We start from the raw sequence: 27460 nt of genomic DNA on the forward strand, positions 1-27460 counted from the left end.
GGATCGAGTCCCGCATCGGGCTCCCTGCTCAGCAGGGGGTCTGCTTCTCCCTCTGACCCTCTTCCCTCTCGTGCTCTATCTCATTCTCTCGCTCAAATAAATAAATAAAATCTTAAAAAAAAAAAAAAAGAAACAACTTTCTTCCAACAAATACTGGAACACTTTATTATAGCCAGATAGGACAGATGTGGTGGGTCCACAGGTGTTAGGGCTCGGGAATTCCACCTCTTTTTTTTTTTTAATTAATTCATGAACGACACAAAGAGAGAGAGAGAGAGAAACAGGCTCCCCAGGGAGCAGGGAGCCCCATGCGGGACTCGATGCCAGGACCCCGGGATCACGATCTGAGCTGACCACAGCCGCTTAACCGACTGAGCCACTCTGGCCCCCTCCGGAATTCCACCTCTAACTCAGGTTATGAGGCAGGAAAAAGCTTCTTGCAGGTAGGCATGTGGTCTGCTCCTCCAACACTCCCAGTCACGTGGGAAGGGAATATTGGAGACCTTTTCCCGCCCCAAAGAGGACGGGAGGAGCTCGCGGACTGCACCGCCTCCAGGCCCCGCCCCCTCCGCGGGGCCCCGCCCACTGATGCTCCGAGTCCGCCGCCGGGCTAACGGAGTCCGGGGGCGGGGCTCACCCTTGCCCTCGGGGTCTCTCGGGCTCCGCCAATCAGCGAGCGCCCTGTTGGCCGTCCGCAGCTCCCGCGCCCCTCCTCCTCCCGCCGGCCTCCGCTTCCCAGAATCCAAGATGGCGGGATCCAGGCAATGGGGTCCCCGGGCCAGAGTTCAGCCTCTCTTCTGCGCCGTGCTGCTGTCGCTTAGTCGCTTCGCCGGGAGCGACGGCCTGGGAGGCGACCCTGCGGCCGCTGGTGCCGCGGGCACCGCGGCCGCGTCGCCATACCGCCGTTTCGAGTACAAATACAGCTTCAAGGGACCGCACCTGGTGCAGAGCGACGGGACGGTGCCCTTCTGGGCCCACGCGGGGAGTAAGCCGGGAAAGAGGGCGGGGGGCCAGGGTCCCCTCCCCGCCTTGCGTCTCCTCTCTACCCTGTCCCTGCTGCACACCCCTGGCGTGGTGGACCCTTCTCAGCAGCCCCTCCTGCAGGTCGGCTCTGGTCCGCAGGGCTCTCTCCGCCTGCGCCCGACTCTTCTCCCCATTCTGTCCACCCCTCGGCCTCCAGTCCTCCTTTCTTTGATTTCGTCCGTTCTTTCCGTTCAGCCTGGAGGTGTTTTGTTACTTTCCTACACTTGCAAGCACTCAGACTCTCTTCTAAGCATCGCGTTTCACCCTAACGCCACGTCTCTACGCGAACGTCCCGCAGCCCCACCCCCGGCCATCCCAACCTGAGACCTGTTCAAGCAGCTTCCCTACCTCCTTTCCCGCTGTTCCTAGGTCCTCCCCTGCTCTCTTTTCTCCGGTGCAAGCAATGGTTAATGCTCCAGTTCGTACCCCCTGATGACTCCAGAGGTGGCTGGCATATGTTGATTTTAGAGTCGTTTTTAAGTCTTTTTATGTCCGAGGACATTGTTACGCTATTGGAACTACTACACCTTGAATTTGCCTCTTCCAGTGACTTGGTGTGGTCTTTGATCTTTTCAGTTGTATTAACACATTATGTAACAAGAGTCCCACTCATCCCTTTATTTAGTAAAAGGGATATATTTTTTTTGTATTGTTTCTGCACTTGATATATTAAAATAACATTACATATACAGCCTCTTAAAAGTTGTATTTAGCAAAAAAAAAAAGTTGTATTTAGCTTTTTTGAAAATTGGAAGGAATCTGCTCCATGTTTTATTCACTCTGTGTGTCACTGTTAGTAGATAAGAGAGCCTTGCTAGACATTTACATATGTGAAAGAAAACGTATCTGTACTTTCTAGTGATGATGTGTCACTGCTGACTAAGGAATGAGCCGTAACACTTGGCATGCTGTAAGCTCTGTTCAGTGACCATCAGATGCACCCTTTGAAACAAGTGACAAATGCCTTTTTACGGGGTGAGAAGTTCTGGCATTTTGAGTTCCATCCCTGCGTAATTAAACAGTCACTTATATAAGGTTTGTATACATCGTTTTAGAATGTCAAGTGCTTGAAACAAAATATTCCATTTCTAGAAAGTAATTACTGAGTAGGAAACACACTTTTAGGAAGGACCATTTCACTGAAATTAATGTATAACTTGAAAGTGTAAAATTTCAATTTGACTTAATGACCAAGTCATTAAGTATTTGCAGTAGAGTGCAGTTATTTTGTTATTCAGCAGGCATTTGCTCTGTGCCCACTCATCAAGGATATATTGCTGGGCTTTTGTTATCAAGGTAACATTGTTCCTAATATACAAAGATGCTGCAGGTGTACCAAACACAAGTTTTGAGGGGTTTTGGTTTTTGTTTTGGAGTGAAGATGAAGTTTTCAGTAGTGGTGATGAATTTGCTCACACTTTTTCACTTCTGCATCTCTCCCTTGCCTGCTTGTTCTTCTGTCTTTCACACTTATTACACCACATACATCAGCCAATTAAGAATGTTAATCAGCTACTCAAATTAGCTACCTTGACTTTCTCTACAGAGCCTATACCCAACTAAGCTTGTCTGCTGCAAAAATGTCAGGTCGTGTCCCTGGGTGAATTAAAGTTGTATGACTAGACTGAATTTGAAATAAAGGGATTAGTGTTTTAGTCATGACTTTTCTGCATACTGACTCTGGGAATCCCTGCTGTGAATACCCCTTGCTTTCATTATCACTAACTTTTACAGTCTCACTGTTTTCTTAACTCCATTGATCATTTTTTCCCATCTCATTTTACCCTGAGATCCATTATTTAGAGCAATTTTTTTAAATAGAGAAATTTGAGATTTAGTTTAAACATGGCCCATTACATTCATCCCCAAATGAAGATCAAATCGATGGTGTTTCTTTTCTTAACTCTAATGTCCTTTTGTACTGTTAGTACACATCCTGGGTTCATAGGGCACAAAAATGATCACAGCAATTTGTAACCCTTTGTAGCTCTCAAACTCTTTCGCCTGCATTTCTGATTTGATCATTTGTAGGCAAGGCAGGTGTTATCTGTCTTAGAGATGAAAAAACTGCTGCTCAGAAAGGTTAAGGTTCTTGGAAAAGGTTACGTAGGTCAGGAGACTACAACTCATATCCAGGTCTTCTGATTCTGTGTCCACTACTCTTTCCATGAGGCTTGCCCCAACCTTTTAAGTGCTTGAAAGTGATGGTGACAGTGACTGATCTTACTAAAGTACCTCAACTTGTCTTTTGTCAGTTTTTCCTAGCTGTAAAGACATAATACAATTATTTCCCAGAATGGATGTCAGAACTGGTTAATACCTGAGAGGATGTGTTAGAATTGTTCAAACTTAGGCCTGATAGCTGCTTTAATAATATCTAGTTCTATAACAGGACTAGCTAACACTTATTGAAGTACTTCTGTGCATTATATGCCTATGAGGTTATTAGAGAAATGGAATAACTTGCCTATAATCAAACAGCTAGTAAGTGGTGGAGCTGGGATTTGAACCTAGCTTGAAGATGCAAACCACCATTTTGGGGATCACAGTTCTCCTTGAGAATCTGCTGAAGCTAAAGAACTGTTTATTGACTTGAAATTTAGTTGACCCTCTCCCTAGAAGAATATATGTGCACAAAATTTTGCATATAAATTTTGGGGTGTTTATGGAAGTGATTGAGCCCAGCCCCTTCATTTTACAGGTGAACATACGGTGAACCCAAGACAGTAAGAATTATTTGCTCAAAGTCACACAGCTGAACTGAGGCTAGGAATAAGTCTCTTGATTCCTAGTGGTATGTTCTTTTCACACTGTTTGAGCTTTCTAACATTTGTAAACTGGTAAAATAGTTCCCAGTTTAAAAAAAATAATATGCAAGTTTTTGAGGTACTTGAAAAAGAATATAATGGGAATCAAATAGTTGATCTGCTCTTCAAGCCATAATTTCCTCCCTCCTGCCCCTTGAATTTTTAATGTATTGCAGCATTAATTTTATTTCGCCCAGAAGTATTTCACTATTTAAAAGATGGGGACAGGAAGGCTGTTAGAAAGCTCTAAAATTTTATTTTATCTTACTACTTTTAAATATTTATTTTTTACTATTTTTTTATTTTTTTAAAAATATTTTATTTATTTATTTGAGAGACAGAAGAGAGCGAGAGAGAGAGAGCACAAGGGGCATGAGGGGCAGAGGGAGAAGCAGGCTCTCCGCTGAGCAGGGAGCCGGACCCGGGGCTTGATCCTGGGACTCTGGGATCATGACCTGAGCCGAAGGCAAACGCTTAACTGACTGAGCCATTCAGGTGCCCCAAAAGCTCTAAAGTTTTAAAGTTAAAACTGTCAGCACGTAATTTTTTCCTAACAAAATTATTGTACAGGTTACCGAGTTAAAATTAGATCTCTATAGACATATGGAACTGTTTGGTGATGGTTCCTTGAGTTTTACCTAATTATAACTTAAAGCTCTTCTTCCCTGATTTTTGTTCTAGATGCTATTCCAAGTTCAGATCAAATTCGAATAGCACCATCTTTAAAAAGCCAAAGAGGATCGGTGTGGACAAAGACAAAAGCAGCCTTTGAGAACTGGGAAGTTGAGGTGACATTTCGAGTGACTGGAAGAGGTCGAATTGGAGCTGATGGCCTGGTATGATAACTTCTTTAACTTAGAAAATGTAAATCTATGCATATACCACTAACCTCTAAATGTCCCTTGTTATATTTACAGGCAGTTTGGTATACAGAAAATCAAGGCTTGGAGGGTCCTGTGTTTGGATCAGCTGATATGTGGAATGGTGTTGGAATATTCTTTGATTCTTTCGACAATGACGGAAAGGTATATTTGTTGTCAGGACTATTACCTACTTGAGCATATCTGCTAACTAAAGTTAGGCTATGAGAAATACTGCTTATTTAACACTTTTGTCAGGTTAGTAGTTTGAGAAATCCCCAAACTATATCCTAAGTATGATGATTAGTCTTTATATAACTGAGACTTTAGAAATTTAAGCTCTTCGCTCCTGATTTGTCATACACCAACTTGAGGTCGTAATGGAGTTCTAACTCTGTAGAACTTAGCAGTGACCTCCCTCCCCGGTGCCCGAATGTGTTTAGTAATTTTGATGCGTAAGCCTGAGTCATTTAGAGATAGGCAGTGAAACCGGCATTGTTTAGTATTATAGTCTGTTTTCAAGAAAATACCCTATGCATTACTACTACTAGCTCACATATTAATACCTTTTCATATGTTAATCCCTCTTTTTGATCCGCCAGCATCTCTGATGATGTTAAGAGAGCCTAAAACAGTTCAGAACAAAATGTACTTGCGATTTAGTAACATTAACTTGTGCTGCATTAGCAGCCTTAAGATTGATGATCTTTGTTTCAGCTGGTAGTTTCTCTGCTGATTGTCAGAGGTCATTATTAGCAATTTAAAGGAGAACTTAATAACTCCTTGAATGCTGAGGTATATTATTAGTCCTTCTGTTACTAATCTCCCTTGGGTCCCACATAGTGAGTCCTCAAATATGTGTTGTAGTTGATTATTCACACAGGGCACATCATCAGTCTTTATTGAGGTGTTAAGAGACTGTTTTTGAGGGCGCCTGTGTGGCTCAGTTGGTTAGGCGACTGCCTTCGGCTCAGGTCATGATCCTGGAGTCCCTGGATCGAGTCCCACATCGGGCTCCCTGCTCAGCGGGGAGTCTGCTTCTCCCTCTGACCCTCCCCCCTCTCATGTGCTCGCTCTCTCTCATTCTCTCTCAAATAAATAAAATCTTTAAAAAAAAAAAAAGATTGCTTTTGAATGATTATAAGAGTTTACTAATTTTTTCTAAATAAGTGGAAATCTTTTCTATTATTTTAAAATTTTGAGTCCTAGAATTTTAGAGATGTGAGAGACTTTATAGGACTTCTAGAATGATCTAGAATTCTTTGACCTAAGGACTTTTAAAACAAATACATTCTTTTTATTTTTAGAAAAATAATCCTGCTATAGTAATTATAGGCAACAATGGACAAATCCATTATGACCATCAAAAGTAAGTGTGTGCTTTTTATATTATTTGATTGCAGCTTCTTTTTGGAAACCTTGTAAAATATATTGTTTCAAATTTGAATATTTTCCAGATGACATAAGATTATTGTTTTTCTTGAGATGTATTTTGTGACTTGGTAGAAAGTTCTTATTTTAATTTGGTCCTGTTTTAAAGTTCATTCTGTGGACCATCTCAGATTTCAAACATAAAAAAGAGTTCTTTTATTGAACCTAAAATTACATAATACTTTGAAAGATTTATAAAATGTTCCTGGTTCTCGGTGATGCCATATCATGTTTCTTTCATCTTTATCTTTCAAAAATAAAGTTGAAACCCTTGACCAAACTAATGGCTGAGCAATTTACACCACCTTACTCATGCTTCATGTTGCTTTATTTAAAGATTCTCAATAGGCTACAAAATTTCTAAGTGTCTGATATATTTATAATGTGTATGAATTAGGTATGTACATTTTTTATTTTTACATGTTTGTTTTGGGAGGAATTACCTTTGAGCCAATCAGTAAACTGTAAGAAAAATTACTCATCTGCATTTCCGTTTACTGTTTCCTACCTTCGTGATTTTTAATCCTCCTAGTTTGTCATGACCACCTGTGGGAGCTATTTAAACCAGAGGTGCCAAGGCCAACCTCCTTGTGAGTCTGCTTCAGTTGACTTGGGGTGGAATCTAGGCATCTGCATTTTAAAAGCTGCATATGTATTTCGATTCTGCCCTGACGTAAAGGACTATTTTGTCCTTCTCTCAGGTAGAGGAGTAGAACTTTCCTCTTGCTGTCGGCACATGGTAGCTTTGGCTTCTGACGTTATCCACGAGTTCTGACAGGAATCACAGAAAACTTGTGCATTAACTTTGTGTCTTCTGCATACAAATGGCAAACAGACACATGAAAAAATGTTCATCATCATTAACCATCAGGGAAATTCAAATCAAAACCACGCTGAGTTACCACCTTACACCAGTTAGAGTGGCAAAAATTGACAAGGCAAGAAACAACAAATGTTGGAGAGGTTGTGGAGAAAGGGGAACCCCTTACACTGTTGGTGGGAATGCAAGTTGGTACAGCCACTTGGGAAAACAGTGTGGAGGTGCCTCAGAAAATTAAAAATAGAGCTACCCTGTGACCCAGCAATTGCACTACTGGGTATTTACCCCAAAGACAGATGTCGTGAAAAGAAGGGCCATATGCACCCCAATGTTCACAGCAGCAATGTCCGCAATAGCCAAAGTGTGGAAAGAGCCAAGATGCCCTTCAAGAGATGAATGGATAAAAAAGATGTGGTCCATATATACAATGGAATATTACTCAGCCATCAGAAAGGATGAATACCCAACTTTTACATCAACATGGATGGGACTGGAGGAGATTATGCTAAGTGAAATAAGTCAAGCAGAGAAAGTCAATTATCATACGGTTTCACTTATTTGTGGAAATAAGGAATAGCATGGAGGACATTAGGAGAAGGAAGGGAAAAATGAAGGGGGGGAAATTGGAGGGAGAGATGAACCATGAGAGACTGTGGACTCTGAGAAACAAACTGAGGGTTTTAGAGGGGAGGAGGGTGGGGGGATGGGTTAGCCCGGTGATGGGTATTAAGGAGGGCACGTACTGCAAGGAGCACTGGGTGTTATATGAAAACAATGAATCATGGAACATTACATCAAAAACTAATGATGTCTTGGGCGCCTGGGTGGCTCAGTTGGTTAAGCGACTGCCTTCGGCTCAGGTCATGATCCTGGAGTCCCGGGATCGAGTCCCACATCGGGCTCCCTGCTCAGCAGGGAGTCTGCTTCTCCCTCTGACCCTTCTCCCTCTGGTGCTCTCTCTCATTCTCTCTCTCGCAAAAAAAAAAACAAAAACAAAAAAAAACTAATGATGTCTTGTATGGTGACTAACATAATAAAATTTAAAAAAAAACAAACACGAAAAACTTTGTGTCTTCTGAAGAAGTAACTTCAAATATCCCAAGACTGTCATAACTTGATATTATTTTATCTTTCTGGACGCTGATCATTTTAAATAGTGAGTTTTCAGATATTAAGAAGCTTTCTTACGTTTTTTGTTTGTTTTCCCTTTCTTCGTACTACAGTGATGGTATTAATCAAGCTTTAGCAAGTTGCCAGAGAGACTTTCGTAATAAACCCTATCCTGTCCGTGCAAAGATTACATATTACCAGAAAACACTGATGGTAAGTAACAGGCACTTAGAGATACTCAGATGAAAAATGTTCTGGTAAGACTTCTCATTCTGAATCTTTGATAGAAATTAAAGGCATGTAAGTTTGGATATGGGTTTATGTACTCAGTGTTCCTCAGAGAGAACGGAAGTGGCTTCAGAGCTTGGCCTCAGTGGTCATGTGTTGTGAAACCTTTCCCGTAGGTTTGCATTCAGTCAGTACATGTTTGAGCATCCTACTTGCTAGATGCCACACATTACACACGTATCCGAGCCATCCAGATACGAATCTGAGTAAGAGGTCATTTTCTCCAAAGAGCTTGTAGTCTAGTAGAGGGGAGACACTTGTGTAACATTACTGTGCTAGGTGGAAGACGTTCCACAGCACACATACCATTAAGGAATCAAGGGGTTAGAATCTTGTAACTGCAAGTGGGCGTGGGGAAGGTCAGGAACAGTTTCTCAGAGCTGAGCCGCACCAGGAAGGGGAAGTGGAGATTTCCGGGATGGGATGCATATTCAAGGTAGAGAAAACAGGCACAGGGACTGGTGAAAGATTTGGGAAAGGCACATGATTTGGAATGGCTGGAGGATAGAGGAGACTGGGGAGTGGGGTTGAAAGGTTGGTGGTGGCAAGTCACGCAGGCCTCGGGTAGTTTATCCTATAAGGAACTGTTGAAAGTTTTAAGCAGGAAAGGGAAATGATCCTATTTGTAGTTTGGGTGGATGGCTTAGGCAGCCATGTTCTTATAACGGTATTTGTGAAAGGAGACTCTACACGTAATGGGCCATGCCCGATGCTCTGTACTTTAAGTGCAGTTTCTCACTTATTTTTTCCAATAGCCCTATGGGGCAGGCATCCCCATCTTACACACGGGGAAATGGGATATGGGACATTTTAAGTAACTTAGTATCATACCACATAAGTAACACAACTGTGATTTGAACCGAGAGCCATCTTCCCTGCAAGACTCCACTTGCGGTCTGAGCCAGGGGAGAGAAGGGAGGAGAGGTGATTAGGAGGGAGAGACTGTGCTTGGGGATGACGGTAGGTGCAGTGGGGGAGTCAAAGATAGTTCCTGGATTTCTGGCCAGTTGTACAACTAAGCCAAGAAGCAGCACCTTTTTGAGTTTGAGTGAGGAGTGGGAAGGTTGAGAGTTGGTAATGAGTTTAGTCATATAGACAAATTGAGTTCAGAGTAGTACTTAAAGTGGGTATATCCTGGGATGCCTGGGTGGCTCAGTCAGTTAAGCGTCTGCCTTCGGCTCAGGTCGTGATCCTGGGGTCCTGGGATGCAGCCCCTCATTGGGCTCCCTGCTCACCAGGGAGTCTGCTTCTCCCTCTCCCTCTGCCTGCCGCTCCCGCTGCTTGTGTGTCCTCTCACTCTCTCTCTGTCAAATAAATAAAATCTTTAAAAAAATAAAAGAATTAGTACTAGGCAGTAAAGACTCCTAATGGATTTTCAGTTTGTTCAGGTTCAAGGAAAAAGTATTGGAATAGTTGAAAATTTTTAGTGTTAGAATTAGGGTGTGATTAACTTAATACCTTTTGTGTTTTATCTCTCAAAGACAAATGTCTTACTGATTGTTGATTCTGATTTAAAACACTGTAGAGGAGAACCATTCATAAATGATGTAAACTGAAATCGGAGCATTACTGATCAGAGGGAACAGAATATTAATGTTAGCTAACTAAATGGCAGGTCGTTTGAAAAAATTGGTAGTAGGGGCGTCTAGGTGGCTCAGTTGGTTAAGCGTCCGACTCTTGATCTCAGCTCAGGTCTTGATCTCAGGGTCGTGAGTTCAAGCCCCGCATCAGGTTCCACTCTGGACATGGAGCCTACTTATTAAAAAAAAATTTTTTTTGAAGAATGGTAGTAGTTCACGTGTTTCTATCCTGTGTTACATAGAGATTTACCCTTCATATTGACAGATGTCTTACTCTCTTGCCAAAAATATGGACAGTGTACTATATCATTTGACCTGTGTGACTAAATCCTAACAGTCACTGACAAGTGATAGTTGCATCTGTAAGTAATCATAGAAGTGCCCTGCTCTGGTGCCACATCTCTCATCTGGCTTCCCCTCTGGCTCAGCCACCGTTACGTTGGGTTGTGGGAAGTGAAAGGCTGGGCCACTGCCGAACTGGGGTCAGGAGAAGAGTACCTGTGTGTCTGCTGGGTTCCTCTGCTGCCTTGGGGTTCCAGGATTTTTTTTTTTTAAGACATTTTGGGTTATTACTTCAAAAATACATTCTGCAGAGAAGAAACTTAGGTGTCCTTTTAGTTTTTTCATTTTCTGCCTTTGTATCAGTATGACTTCTGTCACTTCTGTTGTCTCTCTGCTAACTTACCACTGTCCAGTCCCACCCCCTCCCCAACTGAATGAAGAGAAGCTTACTCCTTGCACAGCAGTCTGTTTAATATCTTTAATTCTCAACTAGCTGTGGTAAAAATTGTAAATTCATCCTATTCGTTTGAGCTCTGACACTGGGGTTTCAGAACGAGTCTGGTCCCTCTTCTGTATGAACCATTCAAAGGAAGTCATCGTGGTTCCCTGAGTCTTCTGTTTTAGGAAGATTTTCGTGGAACATTATCAAATGTTTCTCTTTAAGCCTTTGACACATTGTAGGATAAAAACTTTAAAGTGAAATATCTTATTTAATGATGCTAAATAAGTGAGGTTATTTCATGGATGGGATTACCCTTTATAATAGAGAAAACTGATAGCTTTTTGACGGTTAGTAGACCAAGTATAAAAATCAATTAGTCATAAATTGACTATTTGAAATTCATTTTGTAATGTCTTGTAAAAGCTGTAGCTGCAGTATGTCTTTTTTTAGGTAATGATCAATAATGGCTTCACACCAGATAAAAATGACTATGAATTTTGTGCCAGAGTGGACAATATGGTTATCCCTCCTCAAGGGCATTTTGGAATATCTGCTGCAACTGGAGGTCTTGCAGGTAAATCTTGCTATCTTTTAATATTAAAAGTTCATGTATTGAGTTTCATTGGGAATAGTCTATTTGGAGATATGTAAACTTATTTACTTCTAACCTTTTTTTTTTTAAAGATTTTAATTATTTATTCATAAGAGATAGAAAGAGAGGCAGAGGGAGAAGCAGACTCCCCGCTGAGCAGGGAGCCCGATGCGGGGCTCGATCCCAGGACCCTGGGACCATGACCTGAGCCGAAGGCAGAAGCTTTTTTTTTTTTTTTTTTTTAAAGATTTTATTTATTTATTTGTCAGAGAGAGAGACAGAACACAAGCAGGGGGAGAGGCAGGCAGAGGGAGAAGCAGGCTCCCCGCCGAGCAAGGAGCCCGATGTGGGACTCGATCCCAGGACCCTGGGATCATGACCCGAGCCGAAGGCAGCCGCTTAACCAACTGAGCCACCCAGGCGTCCCCGAAGGCAGAAGCTTAACCATCTGAGCCACCCAGGCGCCCTACTTTTAACCTTTTAAGATGAGCTGTAACCTTTACGTAGTCTGCAGAGCTGGTCTTTTGGTATCTTGAATCTGCTAATTTTCTTCTGATATTCTGTAGGTATACAGTTGGCTGGGGCTGCATACAACTGGTGGTCGACATTAAGGTCAAGGCTATAATAGGTCAATTGCCAAGTGGTTTAGGATCCTGAAAGTTGTCACGGCACATTTAAATGAATTTGGTAGCCTGAGGAAATATTATTGGGGACTAAAGTTTTAACAAGATATATTTACCATTTTTGCCCCACATTTGGTGATAAATGAACTTCTCGTTCGACGTTAGTACCATCTTGTGTTTAAAAATATATATATCGGGGCGCCTGGGTGGCTCAGTCGTTAAGCGTCTGCCTTCGGCTCAGGTCATGGTCCCAGGCTCCTGGGATCGAGCCCCTCATCGGGCTCCCTGCTCGGCGGGAAGCCTGCTTCTCCCTCTCCCACTCCCCCTGCTTGTGTTCCCTCTCTTGCTATGTCTCTCTCTGTCAGATAAATAAAATCTTTAAAAATAAATAAAAATAAAAATAAAAAATAAAAAAATATATATCATCTTGTGTTTACATGGTACGTTTTGTATAATTTTTTATTATTTTCAATTATATAATTGTTCCTTACAACATCACAGGGAGGGAAAGAGAGGATAGATCGTTTTACTTATTTTTAGTTAAGCTTGCCAAATCTTGGATTAAAGTACATTATAAATAGTACATGGCCAGTAATGGCCAAACCAAGGCAGGACTTGGTTTGGATTTCTGACTCCTGGGTCCAGTGCTCTATCACACTGTACATCTTCTCCTGAAAAGTTACATAGCTTACACACTTGGACCAAGTGTTACAATTTTCTCTCTCATCTGGCTGCGTATCTCAGTCTCCGTAATAGTGGGAAGAAAGCATAGAGGTTGCCAGTTGGAATTAATTGCTCTTGCTCTGCAGACATGACTAGCCAGGATTGGTATTTTAGGTCAGCATTATGAGGTTTGATCTGCTAAGTCCGTTTTCAGCTTAAGCAGCCTGAAATTAATTTGATTTTTAAAATATGATTTTAAATAAAGTAAAATTGTTCGTATCTGCTGTGTGAGGGAAACAGATATGAATGATGTATAGATAGGGTGGTCATATTATCTAAATTGGAATGTTTTGAGAATAAAAGAAGATGCTATCAGTAAAGCCAGGACAATGTGGATAAGTCAGGACTGTCCCAGTAAGCCAGCACAAGGCAATGTCAAGTTTATAACAAGAAAGTAAGGCAAGTATTGTAAGTACCGTAAGAAGGGTTTAGAGACAGGAACGGAAATACATGAAGGACAGGATTTTGTCTCATTTGGCTGGGACACAGCCTGTAAAGGAGATTTGTGGGAAAATATGGCAAGATCTTGGTGTCAGATTTAGGAGTTTGGCTTGTTTTGACCCCTCGTTTGTTTATTCCCTTATCCCTTATTTATTATTATCCTTTTTCCCCTTATTTATTAAACATCTGTTATATGTTAAACACTGTTAAATATTCTGGTTTAGGATAAAAGAAAGTGAATTTTAGTTTATCTCTGATGTACATCTTTCTGGTGAATTTTTATCTCTAAGCTCACAGAGCACCATTGCCTTTACCAGATGAGAGCTGATTTTTATTTTTCATATTGATTATTTTTAAAGCAATAGATCTCTCTAAAGTAACTTCACAATCATAAAAATCTGTTACGGAACTTTTTCAGATTTTTTTTTTTTTTTTTAATTTGTAGATGACCATGATGTCCTTTCTTTTCTGACTTTCCAATTGACTGAGCCTGGGAAAGAGCTGGTAAGTATACACTTTTTTTTTTTTTCTCCAAAAAGTTTATTTTCAGTTTATTGGTATCTCCCTGTAGCTGAAAACTTGGGAAGCCCAACTTAGATTTGGGTCTTGTTTCTGCCTCTTATTGCTGTTTGATCTCGTAGAAGTGACTTAACCTCTGTACCACTCCGTTTCTTCACTGGTAAAACTGAGACATTGGGACTGGCCAGCTCGTGGTGTCATGAGCATTAAATAGGACAGTGAATTCAATAAATGGTAGTTGCTAGTGTTACTGTTTTGTTGTAATTATTAGTAGCAAGAGTAAAATGGTTTTGATTTAAATAAATAACATTTTTATGTTAACCTTTCAACTAGTGGTTGAGTAGTTCAAATGAAGGGGAAGAAAGTATATTGAGGTTTATTATTTTTTAATTTTTAATTTTTAAATTTTTATCTTTTTAATTTTTTTTAATGATCTATTCCTAAATTCCAAAAAAGCCTACCCCAGATAAAGAAATTTCAGAAAAAGAAAAAGAAAAGTATCAGGAAGAATTTGAGCACTTTCAACAAGAATTGGATAAAAAAAAGGAGGAATTCCAGAAGGGCCACCCTGACCTTCAGGGGCATCCTGGTGAGTTGGAGGAAGCTGTGCTCAGAGCTGCACAGCGGTTGTAGCACATGCGTTCATCCCATCCTTGAGCTCTTGTCTGGCATATCCAAGTCGTTTCCAGAAGCAATCTATAAGCAAATCTTCTGCCATCACAAGGCTTGGAGGTTGATGTTTCTACCAGTAAGGGTGTGGCTTAGGAAAGCATGCAGTGGGTGGTACTGGGTGATGTGGATGAACAGTGATCCCCTGAAGTGCAGGCTCTGTGAGGACAGGGATTCTGTTTTCCTGTTGACTGCCCTGCCCCCCGACACCTAAAAAACACCAAGAACCCAATGCTGACCTAGTAGTTGAGACTCAGTAAATATTTGTGGAATGAAATCATCTAAAGTCTATGTCTTTCTTTTGAGTGGCACACATTACCTTATTAATATAGAGATAATACTGGAAAAATGTCAAAATTCTTGTGAAAGCAATATGAAATGATTCTCTAGCTCTCCTCCCCTTACTGCTCAACAGAACTCTAGACTTGAAAATTTGCAAATTGTAAAATAATTAGTCTAAGCCAGTGTTGAACTTAAGTGTGCTGTGTGCCAAAAATAAAACACGGGAAGTCCAAGCAGAGTGGCTTTATATTATCTGCTAACTTTTATCTGGATTGTTCCCACCCGCACAGGTGGTCAAAGCTGTATTTCATATGGCCCATAGCTAGCTTTTGTACTCCCTGTAATTCTCTAAATGATCAATAATATAAATCAGACTTAATGAAGATAAAAATGAAAAATAAATTTAATTCTCTTCTTGGATTTGCTTTAAATATCACATATGATTTGTGAGTATATCCTGAAGCTTATTGTAGTAAGTGTTTGAATGAAATAATTTCCAGCACAATCAGCTTTAAAAGGGAAATCGGCTGTTCGCAACTCCATTGTTAAATTTATTACCTAAGTGAAAGGCACACATTTTAAAAGTAGTTTGATGAATTCTGACAAATTTGTATACCCACTTAATCATCACTCAGGTCAATACATAGAATATTTTTATCACCCCAAGATGCTCCCTCATGCCTCTTTCAAGTCAGCCTCCCTCCACAGAGGCAACCACTATTCCGGATTTCTAGTAACATAGATTAGTTTTTGCCTTTTCATATAAATAGAGTCGTATAGTATATTTGAAAGAAAATTATTTTTAGGTGAAAAAAATTCAGAACTAATTTATAATAGGTATTCAGCCATCAGACATGGCAAAAAACAAATAGTAATGTTGTTGTGATTGAATTGATTATCTGCATGTACCCTATTGAGGAGGTCATACCACTGGAGTAGATCATATTGGTGATGTTCTAATTTTAGTATATGTTGATACCTCAGTCACTTATGGTATTTCAAAAACTACATGTGTTGGTGATTTTGATCATTTTAATATGCAATTTCCATTTCAGCAGATGAAATATTTGAGAGTGTAGGAGACCGTGAGCTGAGACAAATCTTTGAAGGACAGAATCGTATCCATCTTGAAATCAAGCAGCTGAACCGACAGTTAGATATGATTCTTGATGAACAGAGGAGATACGTCTCTTCCTTGACAGAGGAGATCGCTAAAAGAGGATCAGGAGTCCCAGGGCAGCAGGGACAGGTAAGCTTTGCAAATAAGCATGTGTGCCTTTAGGCAGCCTCTGGTGGAGGAGGACGCATGGAGGAAAGACAGGCTACTCCGCCATATGTTCCTACAGAACTGGGTTCTTCTGTTTTCCTCCAGATCACCCAACAAGAGCTGGATACTGTTGTGAACACTCAGCACGAGATCCTGAGACAAGTAAATGAAATGAAGTAAGTCTACAGAAGTCATGTCCAAGTGTTAGGTGATACACTTACCCAAAATTCATGGCTTCTCTCTCCCTCTGTGCAAGCACATTATTATTGTAAGAATTCCCCATGAGGGTAAGAATCACATTCTAGATTCATATTATAAATCAGGGAGTGGAAAGTACAGGAACCTTTGATACTCAGAAACTGCCAGTAGGCCTAAATGTTTGAATTGTTCTAAGCCAGAGGAGAAAAAAATGCTTTAGCATCTTTAAAAAAAATACATTTGTCACAGCTACTTGACAGCCAGAAGTATTCATGTATTTCTAAAATAAAAAGAATATGTGTAATATATAACAATTCTGTGAAAAATCCTAGAAGGGTAAGCATGCATAGCATTGTAGAACTGTAATACAAGCATGCCTGATGCAGGAACTTCTTTTTGATGGAATGAAACCATTTTCAAGGAGATATGCTATGTATGACCACCTCTCTTCCATTCCATTAAGAGAGACTGGACAGGGTTGGAACAAAGAGGAGCTACTGTGTCCTTGGAACTTTGAATGATAAGTTTCTAAAAAGTGTTCACTTATGCAGATAATTAACAGCTTTCAATGCCTAGAGTAAAGAAACAGCCAAAGTGTTACATTTTATAAGCTAACTTTTTAGAGCATTGCACCAACCAGTACAACCCTTGACAAACAAGAATGTCAAGGTAAGTTCTTTAGCACTGGAAAATTAAACAGTATTAGGTTAATAAACACAAGGTGATAATATCCACACCTAGAGATGAAAGGCAGCCCCACTTGTAACTGCAAATTGGTACTTCTTTTCACTTTTACTGTCTCGCATTTTTTAAAATCTTTAAGTTGTGAACTCATGATTAAAATATGATCCTAAGTGAATAGTTAAATTCTTTCAGAAATAGGGGCACCTGGGTGGCTCAGTCAGTGAAGCATCTGCCTTCGGCTCAGGTCATGATCCCAGGGTGCTGGGATCGAGCCCCGCGTCAGGCTCTCTGCTCTGCAGGGAGCCTGCTTCTCCCTCTGCATCTCCCTCTGCTGCTCCCCCTACTTTTGCTCTCTTGCTCTCTTTGTCAAATAAATAAATAAAATCTTAAAAAAAAAAAAATTCTTGGGTGCCTGGGTGGCTCAGTTGGTTAAGCGACTGCTTTCGGCTCAGGTCATGATCCTGGAGTCCCGGGATCGAGTCCTGCATCGGGCTCCCTGCTCGGCAGGGAGTCTGCTTCTCCCTCTGACCCTCCTCCCACTCATGCTATCTGTCTGTCATTCTCTCTGTCTCAAAAAAAAAAAAAAAAAAACTTAAAAAAAATTTAAAATAAAAAATTCTTTCAGAAATAGACTGGATCATGTGACATTATTTTAAAAAATCTTTATTTTGATCTGATTTTAGACTTCAGACATTGCAAAAATAGTACAATTTCCATATATTCCTTTCCCTCTTCCCCTAATGTTCACAACTTACATAACCATAGCACAGTTGTCAGAGCCAAGAAATGAACAGCGATACAGTACTATTAACTAATGATCTTACCCAGATTTCACCCGTTTTCCATGCATGCCCTTCTTTTTGTTCCATGATCCTATCCAGCAACACACATTGCATTTAGTTCTATCTCTTTAGATTTCTGCAGTATGAAATAGTTGGTCTTCTCTTGTCTTTCATGACCATGACAGTTTCTGCATTGAGCAGTTAATTTGGTCCACTGTCTCTCGATTCGGGTCTGTCTGGTGTTTACTCATGATTGCATTTTTGACAAGAATACAACACTGTATCATGTTCATGATGTCAGTATGTCTTATTTCTGTTCACGTTGGCTGGGATCACTTGGTTATGGTGGCTTTTTCCTGCTTTCTGTACTTTAAAGTTACTGTCTTTCCCTTGATGCTTAATTATATTTTGGAAAAGGTACTTTGAGAGACTATGTAAAGATATAAATATCCTGTTTCAGTTTAAACTTTTGCTTGCTAATTGTAGCATCCATTGACATTTTGCCTGAAACAAGAATGAGGTATTTCCCAAAAGCTGGGTTGTTTTTTTTTTTCTCTTTTCATCATTCCTTCCCGTGTATTTATTGGAATTCTGTAAGGACCGGCTCTGTTCTGCCCCATTTATTTATTTAATCAATTATTTATGTCATACAGGCTCATGGATATGTATTGTATGGGTTACAATCCCATACTATCATTATTTACTGCTCAAATTGCTCCGCTCTGGTAATTAAGAACTCCTCCAGGTTGGCGTCTGTGTTCTTTCAACAAGCTCCCATCTTTTTTTTAAACCATTTCTTTACTTTTTGGTGCTACACCGTGTTTCAGGTTCATTTTGTATTTTCTCTGCCCCGGCTCTAGAATCAACCACTTCTCCAGTGAGCCCTGGTTCCTTTTTTTGAAGAAAGGTATTTAGAAACCCAAGATCTGGGCAGTAGCTGTGTTCAATCCCTCTGTGGTTCTTCTGCTCCTAGGCCCTCTCAGTGGACAGAGCTAGGGAATATATGAATGTTTACTAACCCACATATACACACGTATCTTTATTTTTGTACCCATCGCTCTCATTTGTATTAAAAAGACCCTGAGATTATCCAGACATTTTGGATTCTGGTTGGACTAGACTAGGCTGCACATTATAGGGTTGATTTTCCCCTCCTTCTTTCCTTCTTTGAAAATTCTTTCCCCAGGAGGGAGAAGCCTGGTTTTTATTATCTGTAATGTACTTACTTATTTTAGTGTGCACATAATGTACCCATAAAGTGGTTTCAGATTGTTAACTCAGATCCCCGTGAGAAACGTATTTACTGATGGATTTATATAAAGATCCTTTTGCGTCTAACCTTATAATTTGTGATATAGACACTATTTTCCAGACAGCGATTTAGTTCAGTTCTCTCCCCACTCTCTTCAGTACTGTTATGATATGCATTCATAACAGAGTTAGGTTCTTTGTTAGCATTTGTATTCTTCCTACATCCTGGTTGATTTTAATTGTGTATATTTGGGGTATATGAAGGTTCCTTGAATACGATGGTTCTGAGAGGTTCTGAGTCGAAATTTATGTGTTCACTGAAGTGTCACTCCCTCTTCAACACTACCACCTCATTCCCATTTCCCCCCTTTCTAGCCTTTTCCCACCCACCCCCCGTTGCTAACCTATCCCATTCATTTCTGGTTTCTTGTACTTTTTCCGCATATGTATTTTCTTAGATCCCCTTCTTTCTTACATGAATGGTAGTTATATTCTAGATAATCTTGGTCTTTGCTTATTACACGTAATAGTGGTACTAGAAGTTCTTCTTAAGATTCAATTAGTGGTTAGTAAATCCTAGCCATCTGGCTGTATTATCCATGAAAGCACTTATTTAGAGTAGTTAGCAATCCTCATAAACTCTCATTTACTAATTGAGAACGAATGTCATGCATACCATAAGTTAAGGTAAAAACTGAACTCAGATTTCTAAATTTATCCTCTAGAGCTTTTTTCCTTCTGGATTAGGCTTCAGAAAAAAACTATGAAGAGAAAGGAAATATTTGCGTTTTGTGGAATAGGTGGTTTGTGTCTGTGGATTTTCATCTCCTTAGAGAATCATAGAAGTTTTTTTTAGCAAAAGCATGTAGTACAATTCCCTTCAGTTTACAGATAAAGAAAAAAAGGCCCCTGACTGATAAAAGGTCCCAATATAAAAACAGTCAGAAGTAGTTTCATTATCGCCTCACTTTCAGGTGCTATTTCTAGCATACCAGAATGCCTGGCCAATTTTTATTTTCATTAAACATTTTCAAACATACAAAGAAATTGAGCATAAATGCCATCCCTCATACTCCATCACCCAGTTGCAACAGTTATTAATAACTGGATGTTGTCGGCCTGCACTGTTCATTATGAAGTACCCCCTTCAACCCCTCCAAATTTTTGTGGCGGTCACGGCCATAACCTGAATCCATTATTTCCTGAGAGGGTAAAGAGTGGCACTCTCATTCTAAAGTTCCCTCTCCATTTTATTTATTTATTTATTTATTTATTTATTTATTTATTTATTTATTTATATTTGAGAGAGAGGGAGCATGAGTAAGGGCAGAGACAGAGGGAGAAGCAGGCTCCGCACTAATAGGGAGCCTGATGTAGGACTCGATCCCAGGACCCCGGGATTGTGACCTGAGCCGAAGGCAGACGCTTAACTGACTGAGCCACCCAGACACCCCATAAACTGTAGTTTTATAAATTGTTTTCCAATCCTGAATACAATTCAGTATTTCTAAATATTGATTTTTTTAATCTAATATAATGGGCTTAGAAATATATCTAACCTTTTGAAATGTGCAACTGAAAAAAATCATTTTTCTAGCAACTCCCTTGTCTAAAGGGATTTTCTGTTTCAGGAATTCCATGAGTGAAACTGTCAGGCTGGTCAGTGGCATACAGCATCCTGGATCTGCAGGGGGAGTTTATGAGTCAACCCAGCACTTCAACGACATCAAAGAGCACCTTCACATCGTGAAGCGGGACATAGACAACTTAGTGCAGCGAAACATGGTAAGCTCTTGCCTTCTACTTTTATCATCATCAGTCTTCCTTAGAAAAGAAAGAACACATATTCTACTGAAAATATTATAACTTTTAACTTAATCCTAATGTTCATTTTTAATATTCAAGGTAGAATTATTCCATATGATCCAAATGTCTTTATGCTCCATGTTTCCATACCCTATTGAATAGAATTTTTTTTAAAGATTTTATTTGTTTGGGTGCCTGGGTGGCTCAGTCGTTAAGCATCTGCCTTCGGCTCAGGTCATGATCCCAGGGTCCTGGGATCGAGCCCCGCATCGGGCTCTCTGCTCAGCGGGAAGCCTGCTTCTCCCTCTCCCACTCCCCCTGCTTGTGTTCCCTCTCTCACTGTGTCTCTCGCTGTCAAATAAATAAATACAACCTTTAAAAAAAAAGATTTTATTTATTTATTTGAGAGGGGGGAGGGGCAGAGGGAGAGGGAGAAGCAGACTCCCCGCTCAGCAGGGAGCCCGACGTGGGACTCCATCCCAGGACCCTGGGATCACGACCTGAGCCGAAGGCAGACGCTAACGACTGAGCCACCCAGGCGCCCCTCCATACCCTATTGAATAGAATTTTTAAAAAATACATTGCTATTCCTACCATTGGAGCTGTCACAGTCTCAGACTTTTTTCTAGATTCTTTCTGTAAATTTTCTTTAAAAAAAAAAAATGGCTCTTGTTATCAGTAATGATATCTTTAAACAGTTTTAAAAAGGTGACCATCTAGGGGCACCTGGGTGGCTCAGTTGGTTAAGCGTCCTGGGATCGAGCCCCGCATCGGGCTCCCTGCTCGACAGGGGGCCTGTTTCTCCCTCTCCCTCTGCCGCTCCCACTGCTTGTGCTCTCCTGCTCTCTCTCTCTGCCAAATAAATAAATTAAATAATAAATAAAATCTTTCCCCAAAAGGGGTGAACATCTCTTGACCCTTTACTGAGACAGACGCTGGGTAGCTCCCACTTCTCTGTCTGGCCTCTGAGGAAGCGCAGGTCTGACACTGGATGATTGGTAGCCTCTTTCTTTAAGCAAGATTCTTCTTTTTCCAGCAACTTTTCCTCTCTTACTTGGTTCACTTTTTTAAAAGTTTTTTTTTGTTTGGTTTTGATTTTGGTTTAGTTTATCAGGCCTTTTTTTTTTTTTTAAGTATAAGCCCCATCTACTTTTTTAGAGATTGGCCATAAATATTAAAGATAGGTAACATGTTTTCAAAGTTAAATATGCATAAGAGACAGTATTAGATAACAGACCTGTGGTACTTTTAAGTTTTTCAGTTTTAAATTTTTCCTTAACTTATTTACTGGCTTCCAAAGCCCTTATAAAATTCACAAATGTGGGGCTCCTGGGCGGCTCAGTCATTAAGAGTCTGCCTTCGGCTCAGGTCATGGTCCCAGGGTCCTGGGATCGAGCGCCGCATTGGGCTTCCTGCTCAGCGGGAAGCCTTCTTCTCCCTCTCCCACTCCCCCTGCTTGTGTCCCTGCTCTCGCTGTGTCTCTCTGTCAAATAAATAAATAAAATCTTTAAAAAGAAAAAAATTCACAAAAGCTTGTAGCATTTGCCTCTTCCCTTTCCAGTCCAATCTCCTTGGAATGACCAACACTGAAAATTTGCTGTGGAGCAACCCAACCAAAAATGTGCTAGAGAAATGAACAGTGTTCGTGGGAAAAGCTTGTACCATATGTGAAAAGATGCTGAAGCTACTTAAATAACAAGAGAAATGAAAAATAAAACTCTCCTGTGATACCACACCTGTTTGACGAAAAGCCAAAGTCTGACAACATACTCCTTTGCCAAGGCTAGAGGAAAATACATTGCTAGAGGGCGTACAAGATGACACAACCCTTAGGAAGGAGAATTTAACAATGTATGGTAAAAATACACATTCATTTGCCTATTGAACCTAGCATTTTTTACAGATACACTGGCAAAAAAAAAACCCCCAGATACCTAGAGGCACCTGCGTGGCTCAGCTGGTTAAGCATCTGGCTCTTGATTTCAGCTCAGGTCACGATCTCGGGGTTGTGGGATGGAGCCCCACATCGGGCTCTCTGCTCAGTGGGGCGTCTGCTTGAGGATTCTCTCCCTCTGTTCCTCTCCTGACTCCCATGTGTGCTCTCTCTCTCTCCTCCTCCTCCTCTCTCAAATAAATAAACCTTAAGAAAAACAAAACAAAACCCGGTATGCTCAAGGCTGTTCTTGCAGGACTATATCGAATAGCTCTAAAAGACTGGGGACAGATTGAGGAAATGGGAAATAAGTAACAGGATGGTAATTATGAACCCAACTCTATGGATAATTATACTCAATGTAAATTTCCTGTAAATTTGTATCTAGACTAAAGCTCAGATGGTTTCTCACATCTACAGAGTAAGATAGATTCAAAGAAGGCTAACTTTTACACTTGTGCTTTTTATTTCTTCCTTATTGGGGAACAATCTGAAGGGACTGTAGTTTCTCTGTCCACTGTTTCTTGCTTTTCTTAGTATAAACAGAAACTATATTTTTACAGATAGTAGCAGACTGTACACATTTATCTTCTCTCTGCTTTCTTTGACTTACCAGGGTGGCCATAGTGGTATACAGATACTTCTTTTTTTTTTTTTTTTAATTTATCTGAGAGAGAGAATGGGAGACAGAGAACACGAGAGGGGGGGGATCAGAGGGAGAAGCAGACCCCCCGCCGAGCAGGGAGCCCGATGCGGGACTCGATCCTGGGACTCCAGGATCACGACCTGAGCCGAAGGCAGCCGCCCAACCAACTGAGCCACCCAGGCGCCCCTATACAGATACTTCTTATTCCTCTTACAGCTGCATGAACCCCATTATGTGACTGTATCATAGTTTATCATTTCTCATGAGAAATCAGTCTTTTGTTTCTCTGTACCTAATGTGTCTTTTTTCTCTACTTCTAAGATTTTCTCTCTGATACTGATTTTCAGCAGTTTGATTATGATATGCTTTGCTTTTGTTTCCTTTTTCATCTGCTTGGGGTTTAATATCTTGGTTCTGTGAGTTTATAATGGTCATTAAATTTGGAAAGTCTTTAGCCAGCCTGAGTTCTGCCTGCCACGGGGCTCGATCCCACAACCCTGAGCTCATGAGCCAAAACCAAGAGTCCCACGCTCAACTGACTGAACCACACTGGGGCCCTTTCTAATTTCCATTTCAATTTCTTCTCTGATCCATGGGTTTGAACTTGTCTTTCTTTGGCCTTCCCCCCCGAACCCCCCCCCGAAATGCTGATCCCATCTTTTCTTGCCATTTTGTTCACTGCCTTTGCCTTCAGACAGGTGTTGTTTGTTTTAGATTGGATTTGTTTCTAGCTCTGCTAGTTGTCTTCTGCTAGGTGGTTGGTCCATATTACCCAGTCTACCTTCCCAGAAGTCCTAGTACCTTATAGGTTATGTGGAGCTTTGTATCTTCAAAAGTTTTTTAAAAATATCTGTTATCCTTTAGGAAAGAAAGTTAATATGTTGTTAAATAACTTTCCAGAGGTCATTAACTAGTAAGTGGTAGAAGGGAAGTACTTAGGTCTTTAACATGTAATCTTGTCTCCTTTACATTTTCGGATACTGCCAAATCTATATTTTTATGTATGTCTTGGATATTCATATTTTTCAAATATGAGTTAAGAGTTTCCTTAAGTTAACCATTACCTGTCATCCAAAGCACTGTGGTCTATTCCGAGTTCTGTTTGCGGTTATTCTCTCCCAGTTTGGGCCTGTGTTACAGCTGTGGGAGGTGTGTGTGTACTGCAGGGCGTTGTCCCACGGATGGAAACATACTGAGAACAACCAATCCGAGAAGCTGTTCTGTCTGGATACCTTGATTAAATCTTTGTCCCTGGTATTTAATTACCCCCTTAAAATAGAAAGAATACCCATGGAAATAGGAAAAGAAACATTTTTCAAAATACTAATTGGTAATGTTGGATGCTAGGAGGTTGGGGAGGATGAGGGCTAAGAAAAAGCCATTATATTTGTCAGGCAGTTCATTGGTGGGGTGACCATGACTGAACCAGAACACTTTTGAGAATAAAGGGGTATTATTAATAATCACTGTAGTACAGCAAGTATAAACTGGGTGTGTTCAGGGAATTCGTGGTCTGTGACCATCAGGAACACAAAAAATCATCATCATTGTGCTGAAGATTCGAGCCAGATGGCAGTGTGTTAGTGACTGGACCGTGAAGGTAGAGGCCTTCCAGTGTCAACTACTCTTTCAGAAAGTTCGGTGGTGGGGGTGTCTGGCTGGTTCAGTCAGCATGACATGCGAATCTTGATCTCGGGGCTGTGAGTTTGAGCCCCACGTTTGGCATAGAGATTACCAAAAAAGTAAATAAGTAATCTTTATTTAAAAAAAAAAAGGGTAAAAAGTTAAGTGGGTGGAAGATATTTACGGGACAAATAAATGAAAATCTTGAGTTTATGTAGTTAACCATGAATTTAATAAAGGTTTCACATTTATTTATTTTTCTAAAATACCACTTTGACTAATTGTAATAGTTCTTTGCCTTATAGCCATCAAATGAAAGACCAAAATGCCCGGAACTGCCACCTTTTCCATCATGTTTATCTATGATGCACTTCGTTATATTTGTAGTGATACAAACGGTGTTATTCATTGGTTACATCATGTATAGGTAAGTCTAAAATTTGGCTTAACGCTTTTCTGTATTTGTTTAATTTTAAATATTCAAAGTAACCTATATGTGTAACAACTTTCAGTACTTTTAAAAATCGGTTTAACACAAAGCAAGTGTTATTTCTAGTCTATTTCAGTCACGTGGGAGTGCATGTATAGAAAGTATGCTTATCTTAATGCATTTTATACTTCGAAAGGCACTGTATATTTCAATTCTAAGCATTCCCGTTTCTTTCTGAAGTAAAATATATAGAACTTTCAGATTTTTTTTCTTTCTCTTTTTCCTTAGGACTCAGCAAGAAGCAGCTGCCAAAAAATTCTTTTGACCACCATTTTCATATGTGTACATCATGTATGTATGTACAGAATGTCTTTTTGAGGGAATTTAAGTATTTAAATTGCTTCATAGTCTAAATTATTAAATTTTGTATAAAATGTTTAAACATTGATTTGCAGTAAGAATAAACCTTAAAACAAAGACAACCACATGTAAATTTGTGCATAGTACATAAATCTATTTAAATTTCAGTGAATTTCTGGCCAGTAGAATACAGCCACTGAACAGAATATTGATAAATAAGACAGTAAATAATAGAAACGAGGGGCAGCCCCGAGATGTGAAAGTTACCCCTAAGTCTCCAGTGTTGGACGTTTCTTTACTTAACATAAATATACTTGCCCTCCTACCCCCCAAGCTATGTGGTCTAACTTAGAGCTCCCCGTCATGTTTAACCAGAGTCTTTTTTTTTAGAGGTCAGAATTTCCTACTCTAAGACCCTGTCCAGCAGTCCTTTTATCTAATACAATTCCCTTTGAAATCAAAAAATATTTTGTCTGAGAGCTTTAGGATCTAGATAACAGGCTTGAGAATGTTGAAGTATCTTTCCCTCTGATTATCAATGATACATTTCACTTTTAAAGGAAATTTTGGGGGAAAATTAATAGCTGCTCTTTGCCTGAAAAACCATTAAGGTGAAAATGTTCCTTTCATAATGGTTTTTATGGTTCTGCCTGGTAATGTGCTCAGTTCATGACTGCTCATATTCGTGAATGTCTCCATGCCAATAGTATCAGTTCCATAGTATGAAAATAATTTTTGGATTTATGTTTGTAATTTAAGGAACTTACTTCTCCCATTTTGTATAGTATGTAAATTCAGCTCAGAGTGCATGTCCTGAGGAGATTTTAAGTTCGCCAAAAAATCTGCCACTGCATTTTGGTTTACATCACTCCATACAATCTGGTGTTGTTTAAGTCAAGGAGGCTGGAGTAGAAGCAGTGTTAAGACGTTTGAAGACAAAATTTGAAAAATAGAATTAATACTTCTGATTTCTTTCTTTCTTTCTTTCTTTTTAATGCCAGAACTAACGATATTGTGAAGCACTTATTAGGAAGCTTAACCTTGAAATGTCAGACTGGAAAGGGTGGTTGTAGTCTTTGTACATAGTTGTCCTAGGTGTTATAGAATCAGTTTGTAAAGGACATTTTAAAATGCAGACTTCATGTTGTTTTCACAGCTGATGTAGACCTATGTTTTTGCTGACTTCAAAATACTCTTTTACCTCTTTTAGCTAAGTAGTTATCTTTCATTTGTCATAGAATCCAAAACAAGTTATACTGTTTTATAAAACAGTACCATTTCATTCTTCCAAATCTTCATGAATTTGTTCTCAAATGTCATTGACAGATTGGGCTAACGGCCTAAAATCTATACAGAGACTATGAGGCACTCTGCATTATAGCAGCACCTACTTCGTACTGTGTACGCAAACAGGCCTAGCATTGCTTTATAATTTATATTAGGGTTTATCCTGGAATGCTGAATAAGAATATTCTAATGACTTACTCTACTTCAGTCACTTTAACAGAGAAAATGCTTCTCTGGTGTTTCTCCTTTGTGGTATTCACATTTTGAAATTCATGTTCCAGAGACATCATCAGAGAATTTGCTCTTAATCTATGGGAGAAAAAAAAAAAACCTTCAGAAGAATATTAAGTTGTGGGCTGTGAAAGTTGGGAAGTCCTCTTGAGATAAAAGGCTGCAAAATATCCAGTGTTGTAAACTCCGTGGTCTTGTATGCCTGAACGGACTAAGGGGACACCAGACGTATGTGTGCAGTGGACAGAACAGACGACAATTTGAGAGGAATGGTGCTGACCATTACTAAGTCAGGTGGAGAGAGCTATTACGAAAATGTGTGAATCTTTTTCTTTTTTACTTAGTAATTTAATTTACTTGAAGATCACTCAGTAAAGCAGTTCGCGCAGGCTATTCATCATTTTCTTTGAAGTTCTGTTTATTTTCCTCAAAGTCATTGACTTTAAGTAGCTCATTTCTGAAAAAAATGT

General features: G+C 40.0%; 1 protein-coding gene across 5 annotated transcripts; it reads left to right on the forward strand.

The window, feature by feature from the left end:
- The first annotated feature begins 712 nt into the window (after nt 1–712).
- LMAN1 (lectin, mannose binding 1) lies at nt 713–27460 on the forward strand. 5 transcript variants are annotated; one of them, XM_045886617.3, is made up of 14 exons: nt 713–985; nt 4512–4666; nt 4748–4855; nt 5998–6059; nt 8165–8264; nt 11094–11217; nt 13468–13526; nt 13998–14130; nt 15548–15741; nt 15865–15935; nt 20306–20459; nt 24988–25109; nt 25401–25463; nt 27041–27460. In XM_045886617.3, the coding sequence occupies exons 1-13, from the start codon at nt 748–750 to the stop codon at nt 25435–25437; spliced, it is 1557 nt and encodes a 518-aa protein (XP_045742573.1). In that variant the 5' UTR covers nt 713–747; the 3' UTR covers nt 25438–25463; nt 27041–27460. The 5 variants fall into 5 exon arrangements, with proteins under 5 accessions (XP_045742573.1, XP_045742572.1, XP_064434875.1 ...); XM_045886616.3 differs by lacking the exon at nt 27041–27460 and having other exon boundaries at nt 25401–26060; XM_064578805.1 differs by lacking the exon at nt 27041–27460 and having other exon boundaries at nt 15551–15741; nt 25401–26060.

This window comes from Mirounga angustirostris, unplaced genomic scaffold (genome assembly GCF_029215605.1).
Source record: "Mirounga angustirostris isolate CCGP_5_RB_7025 unplaced genomic scaffold, mMirAng1.0.hap1 SCAF_14, whole genome shotgun sequence".
In the NCBI taxonomy this organism is placed as follows: domain Eukaryota; kingdom Metazoa; phylum Chordata; class Mammalia; order Carnivora; family Phocidae; genus Mirounga; species Mirounga angustirostris.